This window comes from Protopterus annectens, chromosome 1.part0 (genome assembly GCF_019279795.1).
Source record: "Protopterus annectens isolate FY-2018-M chromosome 1.part0, PAN1.0, whole genome shotgun sequence".
Classification (NCBI taxonomy): domain Eukaryota; kingdom Metazoa; phylum Chordata; order Ceratodontiformes; family Protopteridae; genus Protopterus; species Protopterus annectens.
This window is the reverse complement of record NC_056725.1, coordinates 812698651-812713846: the sequence shown is the minus strand read 5'-3', so window position 1 is coordinate 812713846 and position 15196 is coordinate 812698651. Positions and strand designations below refer to the sequence as shown.

The 15196-nt window shown below is 43.7% G+C and overlaps 1 protein-coding gene across 1 annotated transcript in view; it reads left to right on the top strand.

Annotated features, from left to right (window-relative positions):
- Nucleotides 1-15196, top strand: part of CNKSR3 (CNKSR family member 3) — a 723720-nt gene that overhangs the window by 626392 nt on the left and 82132 nt on the right. The window contains exon 8 of the mRNA XM_044063355.1: nucleotides 9372-9440. Coding sequence (XP_043919290.1) covers nucleotides 9372-9440 — 69 coding nt within the window. The remainder of the gene's footprint in view (nucleotides 1-9371; nucleotides 9441-15196) is intronic.

Sequence of the window (15196 nt, the reverse complement as noted above, 5' to 3'; positions counted from 1 at the left end):
GGACCCTGCGGTCATTACTCAAGGGCCAAAAGAAATTAAAGCAACTTCAGCTAAGAATCCCCCCCCCCCCCCGATAAGGATTCCCGAGCACTGGACAGATGGGGTAAAAAAAAAGTATACACCTCAGCTACTCTTGGTATCGGGGCACTAAATTGTCAGTTCCATATGCTTAAATATCAGCAGCATACCTTGGAACTCCTTAAACAAAAAAATTCCTCCTTTCCTGCATGGGGAGAATCTAAATATTTACAGGAGTTAATGCATTCTGCTAGTCAAGTAACTAAACACACTTTGCACTGTGGTTTTGATGCCGTAGAAGCTTCTTGCAGGGCAGCAGTCACTGCATCTGTCATTAGAAGACATGCATGGCTTAAGGAACAACCCCTGCCAGACCATGTTAAATCAAAATTGTTGGATGCACCCTTGCACAAAGGTAACTTATTTGGTAGTAAAGCAGAAGTGGTCTTAAAAAAGATGGAAGAAAAAACAAAATCTATCCAGACTGGTAAAGATTTCTTACAGGTACAGCCCCCTAAGTTCAGCAGGCATTTTCCCTCCAAGCACTGGTCCTTTACTGCTCCTAGTAAACAGGGCCAGACTAGGTCCCGTGGAAACAGACCTCCCAGACAGCAGTCCCAGGGGTTGCAGAGATCTAAGCAGTGTACTGCCTCCACTTCAAAACCAGGGACTTCTAAGCCACCCCCTTATGGTAAGAACTCACAATGACTCACCCCCTCCCGACCTCGCCTCTGCCCACCTTCACATACCCCTAGGAGGAAAATTCTCCTTTCACTCAAGCACCTGGGCTACCATTACCAAGGACCAATGGGTTCTGAGTATTGTGTTTCAGGGGTACAAATTCTCCTTACACACCCTTCCAACCCCAAAAGGGTTCCCAGATCTACCACCAAATCAGTGGGCAGAGGCACAAAAGCAGATCCATTCCCTGCTCTCCTTGGGGGGCAGTAGAGCACATTCCTGCAGAGCAGATAGGCCAAGGCTTCTACTCCAGACTTTTTCTGGTGCCCAGAAAAGAGGGCACCTGGCACCCCATCCTCGATCTATCCATTCTGAACACCTTCCTGGTGATCCCAAAATTCAAAATGCTCACCCTCCAGCAGCTGCTACCCATGCTCTCCAAGGACGCTTGGCTAGCCACCACGGACCTAAAAGAGGCCTACCTCCACATTCCCATCAGGGAGTCCTGCAGAAAATATCTTTGCTTCAAGGCAGGATCTCAACACTTTCAGTTCTCTGTGCTTCCCTTTGGCTTATCTACTGCTCCCAGAGTTTTCACAAAATCCCTGGCTCCGGCCACTGCCTTTTGCAGACAAAGAAATATTCATATTTACCCCTACTTGGACGACTGCCTTATTCAGGCAGACAGTCAGGAAAAGCTGCTCAAAGACATGGCCTTTGTAAAGGACCTACTAACCTCCCTAGGGTACACAATCAACGAAAAGAAATCCAAACAGGTACCCGCAAAAAGGATAATCTTCCTGGGAGTAAGTCTGGATACAGCATCCCAGATGGCATGCCTAACACCCGAGAAACAAATTTTCGTATCGGCTTACTTCTCTCAACTGGCCACCAGGCCCCAGCTTTCTGCAAGGAAAATCCTGCAAGCCCTGGGGTTCATGGCCTCTTGCATACTCCTCATTCCATATGCCAGACTATATATGAGGAAACTTCAATGGTACCTAAAGAGCCTTTGGTGTCAACACTCTCAAGATCTGGAAACTCTTCTACCTATTTTTCCTTGCCTGAGGAAGGAATTTCTTTGGTGGGTAACAGCCTGCTCCCACAACAAGAGACTGCCCTTCTCCCCACACCCCGCCGCCCAGACCCTCGCCACAGACGCATCAGACTATGCTTGGGATGCACACCTGGACGGCAGGTGCATTCAGGGCCAATGGAACCCCCAGCAACTCCCCCTGCACATCAGTCAAAAACAGATGATGGCTGTGCAGCAGGCCTTGATTACTTTCAAACCCCTTCTCTCTCCAGGGGTTCTCCTGATCAAAACAGACAACACCACTGTGATGTGGTACATCAACAAGCAGGGAGGGACTCACTCCTACCCCCTGTGCAGGCTGGCCATGACCCTTTGGTTCACAGTCTCTTCCATGCAACTACACCTGTTAGCACAATACCTGCCAGGCTCGCTCAACTCCCTGGCAGACCAATTAAGCAGAAAGCTTTTGGATCCGCACGAGTGGTCGCTCTACAGAAACACCTTCTTCCTAATAACTCAGAAATGGGGAACCCCGGAGGTCGACCTCTTTGCCTCCCACACCAACCATCAGCTCAGCAAATTCTGCACCAGGGAGCATCACTGCATGGCATGGAAAAGTGGATGCCCTGTCCTTCCCCTGGGTAAACTTCTCAGTCTATGCCTTTCCTCCCCTACCTCTCATTCCCAAGGTACTGCTCAAAATAAGGGAGGAAAAACCAAGAACCATTCTCATAGATCTAGACTGGGCCAGACAGCACTGGTACCTCTTGCTGCACAGCCTGTCCCCGCTACCTCAATGGAATCTTCCTCGGATTCCAAACCTTCTAACCCAGATGGAAGGGGAATTCATGCACCCCCAATTGCAGACACTCAATTTGGCAGCTTGTCTTATACCCTGACCCCTGACCAATCTGCTATCCTCAGTAAACAGGTTCTGGATGTTATCCGAGAGGCAGATGCCCTAGAATTAGAAAGTCTTATGCAGATAAATGGAAAAGGTTGTGCAACTGGATCCAGGCTAAGGAGGCTAATATGGCACAGTCCTCCATCCCTCTCATCTTGGATTACTTAGCTGACCTACTACTACACAGTGGTATCTCTTTCTCCTCTAAAAATTCATGCCTCTGCTATTTCGGCTCATTTTCCCACTAAGCAGCCACTTTTTTCACACCCTCTGATTAAACAGTTCCTCAGAGGGGCTAGCAACTTGGGGCCCCCCAAAAGGGCACCAACACCAGCTTGGGACCTTAACCTTGTCTTGGAAAAGCTCACCCTGCCTCCTTTCGAACCACCTTCTTCTGCAGAGCTAAAATTTCTCTCCTGGAAGACAGCCTTCCTTCTGGCCATCACTTCAGCCAGAAGAGTCTCTGAGCTGCAAGCACTCATGGCTGTGGAACCCCTCATCATCTTCCATGCAGACAGGGTATCCCTCAGAACTAATCCATCCTTCATGCCCAAGGTGATGTCCAGTGTGGCTCTCAACCAATCCATCCATTTGCCCACCTTCTTTCCTAACCCTCAAAACAAGGGGGAGAGGATACTGCACTCTCTAGATGTGCACAGACAGCTCAGATACTATCTGGACAGGACTAAACCCTTCAGAAAAGTCTGACCAACTGCTGATTAGCTTTGTTTCAGGGGCAGAGGGCAAAGCCATCTGCAAGCAAACCATTTCCAAATAGATAGCACACTGCATCCATTTTTTCTACAAACAGCATGGCAAGCCTCCCCCCAAGGGGATCAGGACACATTCCACCAGAGCAGCCTCCACTTCTGCAGCTTTCCTCAGAGGAGTCCCTACCAGGGACATCCTGGAGGCTGCCACCTGGACATCTGTTCACACCTTTACCAACCATTACCACCTGCCTCTCTTTTTCCAAATCCAGGGCAGGGTTTGCCTCTACAACAGTGAAACACAAAGAACATAGTACAGTTGTGTACATTTACCATAAATGTAGATGTTCAGGTGTTTTCAGTGTTGCAGTCCTGGTTTCACTCCCTCCACCCCTCCTTTTTTTAACCACCTTTCTTCCTTGTTCTCCTTTCCTTACAAGGGGCACACTGGTATTGATTTTCCACTGGTGGTTTCTGACACCAGAGCCTGGCCTCCTACTTTGAGGGCTCCTGACAGGTTATGGCAAGAAAAAGTGATGTAATGGCATCGGCTGCCTTCCTTTATACCACTGACAACCTGACGCCAGTCCTCAAGCGACAGCAACTGAAGCAGAAATACTAAGTCTCTGGTATTCAGGCCAGCAGAGGGCTACTATGGCAGGGATAACCCAAGTGTGATGACTGCAACAGTGAAGACACTCTATAACATCTACATTTATGGTAAGTGTACACAACTGTACTTTACCCTGATTGAGGAATGAATGGACTTGACTGTTGTCCCCAACAAAGGTACAAATTATCCAAAGAGATGCAGGCAGGAGAACCATTATGCAGACTGTGCATGATCCTTACTCTCTGTTTAGAAATGGCTCCACTGGCTAAAAGACAAAAAGGAACTTGGAACTCCTTTTCCTATGAAGCACAAGATTGAGAGGTTAGATGAGAGGACATTTAATGTTTCTGTAGTTAAAACCTTGAGTCTGATGAGAGAGTATTTTGAGTGGGGCACAAAGGAAGAGTGGGATATCTTTAAGAGATATTGTGATGTATTGGAGATAAATTAAGCAAGGCCAACTGTGGTTCATCAGTATTTTAGGGGTTTCAGGATACACTTTAAAGTGTATCCTTTGAACCCATCTCCCAGCTGCCAGCCCTAAAATAAAACTAGACAGATTCTATATGGTCCAGGAGATTTCAAATACCTGTATAAAATGCCAGTATAAAAAAACTGGTGGTCGTTTTGCATACAGCCAGGTGTTCCAGGTTGGTTCCAAATTCAACACTTTTCCCAATAATAAGGCGAGCAGAGTGTTGAACTGTCTTGGTAAAAAGGGTTTATATATCTTCTACTCTGTCCTTTATAACCATTATATACCAGGCTCACATAATTTAAAAGTAGGGGAGGCATCCTCACGCATGTAGAGAATATTGGTACTAAAACACATGGTAAAACTTGGAGGCACATACAGCTCATCTTCTAAAACTGTAGGAATGTATATATAAGCTTACTCGGATAGTTTTTTTTCTGGTTGGAAGCATGCCATTAGGCATGGGAATAATCCTATTGATGCCAGTAGGACAGGAGTAGCCAAAGGCATATGCTGGTCGACAGGAGTGTGTGATGAATTCAGCCATTGCCAGAGGTTGAGTATCTGTTGCTGAATCCCCTTTTAAACAGGGAAGTTACTCTTTGGGTCCTCTTGCCAGGATGCTGGAAGAAAAAGGTAAACCATTTAGACAATTAAAAAATTATATCCTTACATTCGCTTAGACAATTAAAAAATTATATCCTTACATTCGCTGCTGCAGTATTCTTAACATATGGGTAATTCCCTGCAGTGGAATCCCGACGTCCGGCCAGTCTACCAAAGACCACTGTTGCTTTAAGGTACGCCGAATGTCACCCAAATGCTCTTTGCGTAGTGTGGAGGAATATCAGGAGTAGCTGTTTGGTATGTGTGGCTGTATAAGCCAAGGGAGGAATGCAGAAGGGTGCATGGTACCTCCAAGAGCAGCAGTACTATGCATAGCTGCTGGCCTTCTGTAGGGAGGTGAGACTTGGGGGAGGAGGTTCACATGAATTGACATAATGGACTTACTCCATCATTCCTGCCACATGCCTCTAGCGGAACAAAACTTGCTGATAGCACTCTTGACCCTGCCAGGAAATTAATGGGTCATATTGTTGTTACCCTGATTGAAGAATGAATGGACTTTACTGTTATCCCCATCAAAGGTACAAATTATCCAGAGAGATGCAGGCAGGAGAACCATTATGAAGACTCCATGGTCCAAAAAAACAGCACTAGCTCCATGTGGAGGAAGAACTACCCTTGATCCTTTCTGTAAAACAAAAATTCAGTTGGTGATTTTACCAATTGCAAGCTAACCAAGGGATAGTCTTTTTGAAATCTGACAGTACTCCACACCCTGAAAAAGAGATGCCTTGGACTTTTCTTGGTGGAACTTACTGTTCATCTGAGGGCTCATTGGATGTAAGTAAAGCACCAGTCTGGTAAATGTAAAGAAAATCAAGGCACTGGTCTTTCTCCAACAGAAAGCCAAAATAAAACAGTGTTGTAACTAAGTATGTTGAGGGTAGTAATATACAACACATTATGGTACATACAAAAGAAGTGAGGCCACACTTTTACCCAATGTGCAGACTGGCCATGATGACCCAGGCCTGACCGTGCAACAGGGCCACCATATGTTAGCTAAATGCATCTTTCCAGGCTAGAACTTCTTGGCAGACCAGTTTAGCTAAGCCTTCTTCAACCTGCACAAGCAGGGATTGAACTGAAAAGAATTCCAGATCGTAGTGTAGAGATTGCGGACCCCAGATATAGACCTGATTACACTATAGGAAAATTGCCAGCTGAAGAAATGTTGTATCTGATTGCTTTGCAATGAGTTGGGCAGTGAGTGCTGTCCTTTCCAATGGCTAGAGCTACTTTTTGTCCACCCTTTCCTCTCTTTCCATTAGTACTGCATTAAGCAAGAACAGAACAAAGCATGACGTATTCTAACTAGTTAAGATGAGCAAAGAGAGGAGCATTGCCCGTACGAAAGCAGTGTTACCCTATTAACAAAACAAAATGGGCCACAAGTGCATGACTTGGAGAGAGACATATTTTTCCATGGATTATCTTACCTTTGTACATCTGGTGTCTGAGGAGATGCTGCATATTGTACCAAATGCCATGCACCAGTAAATGTTGCCTGGCTACACACAAAAACAATCTCCCTACATGGTATAATTTTTGGGATTATTCTGTCCACTTCATCCACAAAAGCTGCAATTCATGCATGTTCAGCAGAACTGCTCCACAGTGTCTTATCTTTTGCATCCATCAAAGTACACCTCCAAAATTTTGCAGTCTGCCTGCATATTGCTGCCCCTTTGTCTTCACACTATGTTGTTAAACAGTTTTAGAAGGGAGTTGTGCATCTTAGCCTATGGGAAGTCTTCCCCCCACCCGTTTCAGATCTTAGCTTTGTCGTGGAAGACCCAACTTTACACCACTTTGATCTGATCGCAATCGTTGCTGTTAAGATGCTATGTAGGAAAAAATCATGATGACCAATTATGCCCGCTAGGAGAATCATTGAGCTGAACACTTGATTTGCAAAAAAACATATCAAGTCTTCTTTAAAGACAGTTTGTCTTTAAATTAAGTCCTCCTTCATGCCATACGTAGTTTGTGAATTGCCAGTGTTTTAGCCTGTGCCTGGAAAGAATATTGTATTTACGGAATGTGCATAAGAATTTCCGTTTCTCTACCTGCCCTTTGGAGGAGAAAAAGAAAAAAAAAAAAGAACCCTGGTTTTTCTTTGTATATTACTCGTATACCTTGTAACCTACTTTTTCTGATTTTACATCTTGAATAAAAATCATATTTTCTCTGCACAAAACCTACTCCCAATGCTTCTACGATGCTTTCTTCAGTTCCTTTGCTTCCAGGCTGAGACAAGAAGGGTAAATTTGATGCCAGTGACATGGGAAATCATAACAGATTGTCTCCATACCACTAATTTCCAGATACCAGGGCACATTTACTGACTTTAGTCAAAAAAGACTCAAAGGTGGTACAGGTTGCCCTTCCTTCTTGCCAAATGTTCTAGGAAGAAGTTCTGCTTTGCTACAAGGACATCTAAAAGCTGTGGAAGTCAGGTTCGGAAGGCAGATATCCACCCGTAGCTAATTGGCTTAGATAATAAACTGTAGTGCAGCAGTGAGCCTGTTTTTACATCTGTAGAATGAGATTTGTCTTCCTAAAAGTTCACACTCCACAAACATTTTATAGGGGTGAGAAACGCACTGTGCTGTTTACTGGGATTTTGACAAGCATGCACTTATTACATGGCATCAGAACTGAAATATATTGCTAGAGGTGAAGAAAATACATACTTTTTAAAATTTGTGTTCAGTACTAGAGATGTGTGTTTTACATTATGCTCCCTCTGCATGTACCAAGAATTCCCTCACTGAAAGGCAGCTTAGCTAAGAGCTTTGGCCCAAGTTCATTTTTTTTCCTCACTGTAAGGCGATTAGCTGAAAAAGCATAGTGTGGCACATCTTCATGTTGCTGGAAATTAATTCTTGAAAGTGTTGTACTTTCACTTTTATTGAAGAGGAGAAAGGCAAAATAGCAGTTAGAGAGGAACTGGGCAATTACTGTGAACCTAGTAAAAACTTGCCATTTGCATGCTCGCTTTTTTTTTTTTACAAGGATATAGGGCCATGCAAAAATTTGTATATACTTATTTTCCTGATCAAGAGTAGAACCAAAGACTGAATTTGGTGAATTTGTATGATTCATTAATAGGAGATTGTTTTTTGGTATAAAAATTATGAAACAAGGGACATGCTATTAAGCAAAATAAACCTGATCTTGTCAGAAGTTGTGGATAATATGTAGGGCAGATTAATTTACAAGTAATTAATTGAGGTGATGAAAATGTATATGGTAAAGTGTGAGTTGAAGAAGAGAAGTGAAAAATGAGGTGAGAATGCATTGTTACACTTAATGGATATGAAAGGAGAGACTTGTGAGAATGCATTTTAACAGTAAAAGAGGTGTAAAAGAAGGGTCACGAAATGCATCGAAAATATTCAGAAGTTAAAGCTCAAGCCTTATGTAGTACATGTGGCTTTAAGGGGTCTATATCACATAGTCAAAGTTACGTAACTTTGAACACCTAATGGTCGAACCATTATGTTCGAAGTTGCATACCTTCGACACCCTAAAAAAAAAAAAACACAATGGACAACAAAATAAACTGTTGTAAATAGGGGGGGCAAGCCCCCCTGTACCCCCACACCCTCGCTACTTAAATATACCAACTCTGAGATCGCACCACATTGAAGTGAATGGAAACCTCCACCTATGGAGACTTCATTCACACGCTCAAACTTTTACAAATTCGAACATATGGTCTCAACCATATGTGGTTCGAACTTGTAAAAGTTCGATGACGTGATAGGAACCCGGCTGTAAGCACAAGTGGAAACATTGTACTGATTTTAATCAATTTTCTAAATTCAGTGCCTGAAGAAACTTTACAAATAAGTACTGATACTATGTCAGTGTTAAAAGTGCCAAGAAATTACTGGTAGCGCTGAAAAGTAGAATTGAACAGAATGTGGCCTGAAAGGGAACCTTAAGGGACATTATGAAGACATTAGTGCCAATAGAATAAGTTTAAGTATAGTAATAATGTTGATAAAAAGACAAGAGTATCAGGTGTCACCATTCAAGACTGCCCCCTATAATGTGTGATGCTTACCCTGGTCCATTGGCAGTTTGCTGGAAGTTTTTTGGGGTTTCATGCGTTTACAACATTGATTTTTTATGTATGTGTGTTGTCTTATAAAGGAAACTAATTTACTGAGAAACTTTAAGGTGCATGTTGCATTTAGTGCAGGTTTTCTGACTGTTAAATTGTTGCCTTTGTATTAGAAGAAATCTTACAAATTAAGAAAGACAGATCATTTTGCTGTTCCTCTCTTTGACTGCAGTCTCCTGCGGACAGAACTCGGAAGATTCATGCTGGTGATGAGGTGATACAGGTTAACCATCAGACTGTGGTAAGCACTGAACATTTGTTTAGTCTTTTCTGTGTCCTGTTTCAATATCTTGTTTTACATTTGTTTTCCTTGAGGATGGCATCGCTAGAAACCATGAAATACTTGGCTATTTCAAGAAGTGTGTGTGTGTGTGTGTGTGTGTGTGTGTGTGTGTGTGTGTGTGTGTGTGTGTGTGTGTGTGTGTGCGTGTGCGCGTGTGCGTGTGCGTGTGTGCGTGTGCGTGTGCGTGTGCGTGCGTGTGCGTGTGCGTGCGTGTGCGTGTGTGTGCGTGTGCGTGTGTGTGTGTGCTTGTGCGTGCATGCGTGCGTGTGTGTGTGTGCGTGTGTGTGCGTGTGTGTGTGCGTGTGTGCGTGTGTGTGTGTGTGTGTGTGCGTGTGCGTGTGTGTGTGTGCGTGTGTGTGTGTGCGTGTGTGCGTGTGTGTGTGTGCGTGTGCGTGTGTGCGTGTGTGCGTGTGTGTGTGTGCGTGTGCGTGTGTGTGTGCGTGTGTGTGCGTGTGTGCGTGTGTGCGTGTGTGCGTGTGTGCGTGTGTGCGTGTGTGCGTGTGTGTGTGTGTCTGTGTGTCTGTGTGTCTGTGTGTCTGTGTCTGTGTGTCTGTGTGTCTGTGTGTCTGTGTGTCTGTGTCTGTGTGTCTGTGTGTCTGTGTCTGTGTGTCTGTGTCTGTGACTGTGATTGTGCCAAGCTGTCTGATACTCATCTCTGTTGTTTAAACATTACGTTTTTGATAGGCATGGAGTGTTTTACTACATTGTTGCTCAAGGGATGTTAGATCTTCCACCCTGCTTTTGTTTTCATAATTTGGCATTTTGCCCAAAACATTTTACACTGGGAGGACTAGGATAATGAAATATGTTACAGTTGTGTGAGGTACTCGCTTAGATGATTGAAACAGCCTTGTTACCATGGTCTAGATACCTTTCATTCATCCATTTTTTATCACTTTCCTTAAAGTGTTACATCTTGTTGGTATGTTCAAGTGTCTGTGGTATTTTTAGGGGTTGAAAGGTGACTAAAACATTTTGCAGCTTTATTCAGCTACTTGCATAGATGAGTGATTGAGTAACTGCTATTTTTTATACAAAGGCTGAAGCTATGGCAACCATATAGCTTGATTGATTCTTGTGACTTGCAACTGGATATTTTGGTGGGGCTTGGTGTTGATACTGTGAAAAGGTCTTGAGTAGCTTCTCATGTTGCTGTTTTAAGTGGCTAGGGTTGCCACGCCTCCATTTTTTTTCTGCACCATCCGGAAATCAAACTGATTCTCCGGTAATCCGGAAAACACTGTACAAACTCCGGTATTCTGTTTCAAAAAGGAAACACATCGGAGTTTGTAAATCGACTGTTTTACTATGTTTTTTTTTTTTTTTTTTTTTTATACAAAAAAACATAGTAAATCAGCTGAAAGCAGGCAGCAGGAATGGAAAATAGGGCGTTCCTCGTTGAGTGATGCCACTGTGACATCACAAAGTGGGTGGGAGAGGGGATGGGTGGGGGGGTTACTGGTGATGTGAGGGGTGTGGCTTTACTCCGGTTTTAGCCATGATGAAAGGTGGCAACCATATGAGTGGCAGAGATTAATTTTATAAAGCATGCTGCTGTGTGGTGTGGAATGCTGTTACTCATGCTTTGAAGATTTGGTTATAATTTGTTACAGAGATTTTGGTTCAGAGGTCTCAGGTTGTTTGTGGTTTGGGTTTAGATTTTACCAATCTGTTGGGAAACATGTACTTAAGTGAACACAGGATGTGTAGAATACTGATCTGAAAAATTTAAACGAAGTGTCCACCAGAGGAGGCAGTAACGTAAACTTCCTTGAAGTTATGGATGATGTACTACATGTATAGTTGTACTCTCACAAGCATCTCATGACTTCTTCAGACTTATGTGAATTTTGGCTACCCTGCTTTACTCCACAAATTTTTTCTTTAACTTCCCAGGTTGCTACTGACCTTAAGGACTCCTTATGTGCTCACTAGGTGCTCCTCAGTTTCCATGCTTTATCAGTACAGTACCCCAAATTGAAGCATTTCTTGTGAGTGCCCCCCAAACACCTCTGAAGACTGTCCAGGTTTTCAGTCTGTTCCTTCTAGTTGGAGTTGGATTCATGGTGGGCTGTCATAGTGTGCTGCAGATTTCTGTTTTTTTTTTCATTGGCACTCAGGATGTAGGTATATAGCTATTGCAAGCATGTGTGTTGTTCTACTTCTATGTGAGCAGTATGTAACACTTCCTCTACCTTTGTAATGTGACTAGCCCTATTACAGCTGTTCTAGGTCTTTTGGAGATAATACTGCAGTGGTCCAGTCTGTACCCCCCCCCCCCACACACACACACACACACACACACACAGGTTAGGTAAGTAGGTCTACTCAGCCTATTCATTTCCTAACATTTATTATGTACTGGAGATGATATATCTGTATTCCTTTCTCTTTAGTATGTAATAGCATGTGGGTATAGCCCTGCCTGGCAAACTCAGAACTCTGTAAGGATCAAAGTCCTAACTGAAAAGCCTGAGGTTCACATCTACTGTTTCTGACAGGAATGACAGCAAAGCAAGCCGCAGGGAGGGGAAGGAGCTCATTTGTTTCGACTGTGGTTGAAGCAGCAACCCTGTCATCACTGGCTCCACTGAAAGAAATTCTGTGACAATATTTTAAAACTCTAGCTGTGATGTACTAGCATCATTTTTTGAGTCATTTAATTTGTTTTGGCTGTAAAGTTGTCTAGCATGTCAGATATTGAGGACACTGCAGTCCCTGAGAAATTTGATTAAAAATACTTTTCTCAGGGACCATTCATATGTTAAGTCTAGCTGTGTGTGTCAAGTAGAGGACTGATGCTCTTCGTGTTTCACTGTTGCAGTCATCACACTTGGGTTATCTGCCTGCAGGTAGCACTCAGCCCGAATACCAGAGTCTTGGGATTTCTGCGTCGGATGCTGTCGCTTATTCCATGACGTCAGGTCATCAGGGGTATAAAATATGCAGCCAACGCCATTACATTAGCTTTTCTTGCCGAGCGGAGCCCGAAGCAGAAGCAGTTTGCAAGTGCTGGTTGGCCACCTCCTGAAATTTTCGTTTTTTGAGTTTCAGACCTGAAGTCTTCTAAAAGATAAGTACCCTGTTGGGGATCCTTTTTTTCTTGCTCTAACTGATGTCAGAAAAAAATAATAATCGTCTTGCCTGTGGAAAGCAAATACCTCATAGAGATTTTCATTCTTACTGCGTCACCTGTTTAGGCCCTGTTCAACACCTAAACTATTCATTGTCTGGCTATTTTTGTCGCTAAATTCTTTCGTTCTTGCTCTCCATATTCCAAAATGGCTTTGATAAGCCATCCGACTACCGATTTTCTGAAAAAGCGTAAGGTTAAAGACAGAGACAGAACACATAGGTCCAAAACTGCCAACACCGCTTCTGCTAAGCTAGTCACCAGTGCACCGGTGCTCAATGAGGTGCTTTCGCAGCCCCTGATATCCACTTCTACAGATTCGCAGGGCTCTACTGAGACCCATTCAGAGTCCGGTATGCCGCGAGATGCTTCTTCAACTATGGAACCTGCGGATGTCTCTGTCTTGGATGGGTCCGGAGCAACTGTGCAGGCACCAGCTTCTGAGGGTGTACTCAGGCCTTCCAATGTTCATATTAAACCAACTACTTCATTTCCAACCAAAAATACCGAATTTCTCAGGCCCAGAGTTTGCACTACGTCCAGGAAACAGATGACCAAAGCGCATTCTCAGGCCCCCATGCCACAGAAACAAATGCTTAGAAAGGCTGAAGACCTTATTACTTTAATTAGGGAAAGCCAGTCTTCCCCCTCCAAAAGACTAAGAACTGATTTTCCTTCTGATTCTTCAGATCATGAGTCCACTGACTCTGATCCTTCTGATTACCAGGGCGTACCCTTATCTACCTATGAGGATTCTGATGCAGAGGATTCCATTCCCTCTGCTTCCCCCATCAGAGGATTTTTCTATCGGAGAAACCCTGCATTCTCTGAGATCATTTCCGCTGGGAGTGCCAGGACTACCCACAGTCCAAAAAGAGACTCCAGGAATTTTTAAACTTGCCTCAGCACAGGCCTCTAGCTATCCCTCCTGTTCTGGAGATTGTAGATGATGTCTTCATGGAATCCAGTCTTACTCCTGATACTTTGCCACCAGCTCCCAGGAAACCTGACCGGTACTACAGAGTACCTGACTCTCACAAATTCCTAATTAAGAATCCTACTGCGGATCCAGAGACCATTTCTCAGGGACCTAAAGGTATTAAGGCTACTACAGCTAAAAACCCTACCCCTTCTGACAGGGATTCTAGGGCTTTAGATAGATGGGGTAAGAAGGTATATACCTCTGCTACTCTTGCCATCAGGGCTTTAAATTGCCAGTTTCAAATGTTAAAGTATCAGCAACATATCATGGAACTAATTAAACAGAAAATGATGTTGATTCCCGATTGTGCAGAACATAAAGATTTACAAGAGTTGATGCATTCTGCTAACCAAGTTGGAAAACATACTTTGCAATGTGGTTTTGTTGCCTTAGAAGCATCTTGCAGGGCTGCTGTCACTGGGTCTGTTCTTAGAAGGCATGCTTGGCTTAAGGAATAAATCTTGCCAGACCATGTCAAAGCAAAATTATTAGATGCTCCATTAAACCATGAACGTCTGTTTGGCACTATAGCAGAAGTCCTCAAAAAGATGGAGGAAAAAGCTAACTCTATGCAAACTGTTAAAGATTTCCTACAGGTACAGCCACCTAGAGTCAGTAGGCATTGGCCTTCTAAAAACTGGTCTTTTCCCGTCCCTTCCAGACCTTCTCAGTCCAAACCAAGGGGCAGCAGACCACCAAGACTACAGTCTCGGGGGTATACACAGATCTAAACAATGGAGTGCTCCCACCTCAAAAAAAGTACAGTTGTGTACACTTACCATAAGTGCAGATATTAGAGTGTATTCACTGTTGCAGTCATTACATTTGGGTAATCTGCTGGCAGGTTGCCCTCAGTCGGCCTGATTAACAAAGTCTTGGGTCCTGTGTTGGTTGCTGTCCCTTCTTCCATGACGTCAGGTCGTCAGGGGTATAAAACATGCAGCCGACGCCATTACATCAGTTTTTTCTTGCCCCAGAAGTCAGGTGCCCCCAAATGGGGAGCAAAATGTATATAAATAATTTAAAACACAAAAGTATACCTCCAAGCAAAAGCAAATACACCAAAAAGGCTTTTAAGTGCAGTAAAAGAAAGTAAAGGCATAGTAAGAGAAAAAACAGGGGGCTGGAGGGAGGGTAACCAGGACTACAACAGTGAATACACTCGAACATCTACATTTATGGTAAATGTACACAACTGTACTATGTTCTTCGTGTTTCACTGTTGCAGTCATTACATTTGGGTAGATTCCCAAAGCTTTGGTTGGGAGTATGGATTTATACAGTATTAGGACCGGCGTTAAGGTGCTGCAAAACAGCAGTGGCAAAGCCAGCTCTGGATTTAGAGAAAATTGGTAAATTATAATGCTTGGTGAAAGTATGAACTGAAATCCAGGTAGCAGCTTCTAGAATATCTCTGGTAGGAACACCTCTGAGAAAGGCTGTAGAAGTAGATGGAGCCCTGGTGGAATGGGATCTGATCCCCTGTGGGATAGGTTTTCCATGGTGCTTATAGCAGAAATTAATACAATGGCTTATTCATTTGGAAATGGTTTGCTTTGAAATGGCCTTTCCCTCTGCCCCTGCAGCAAATGCTACCAG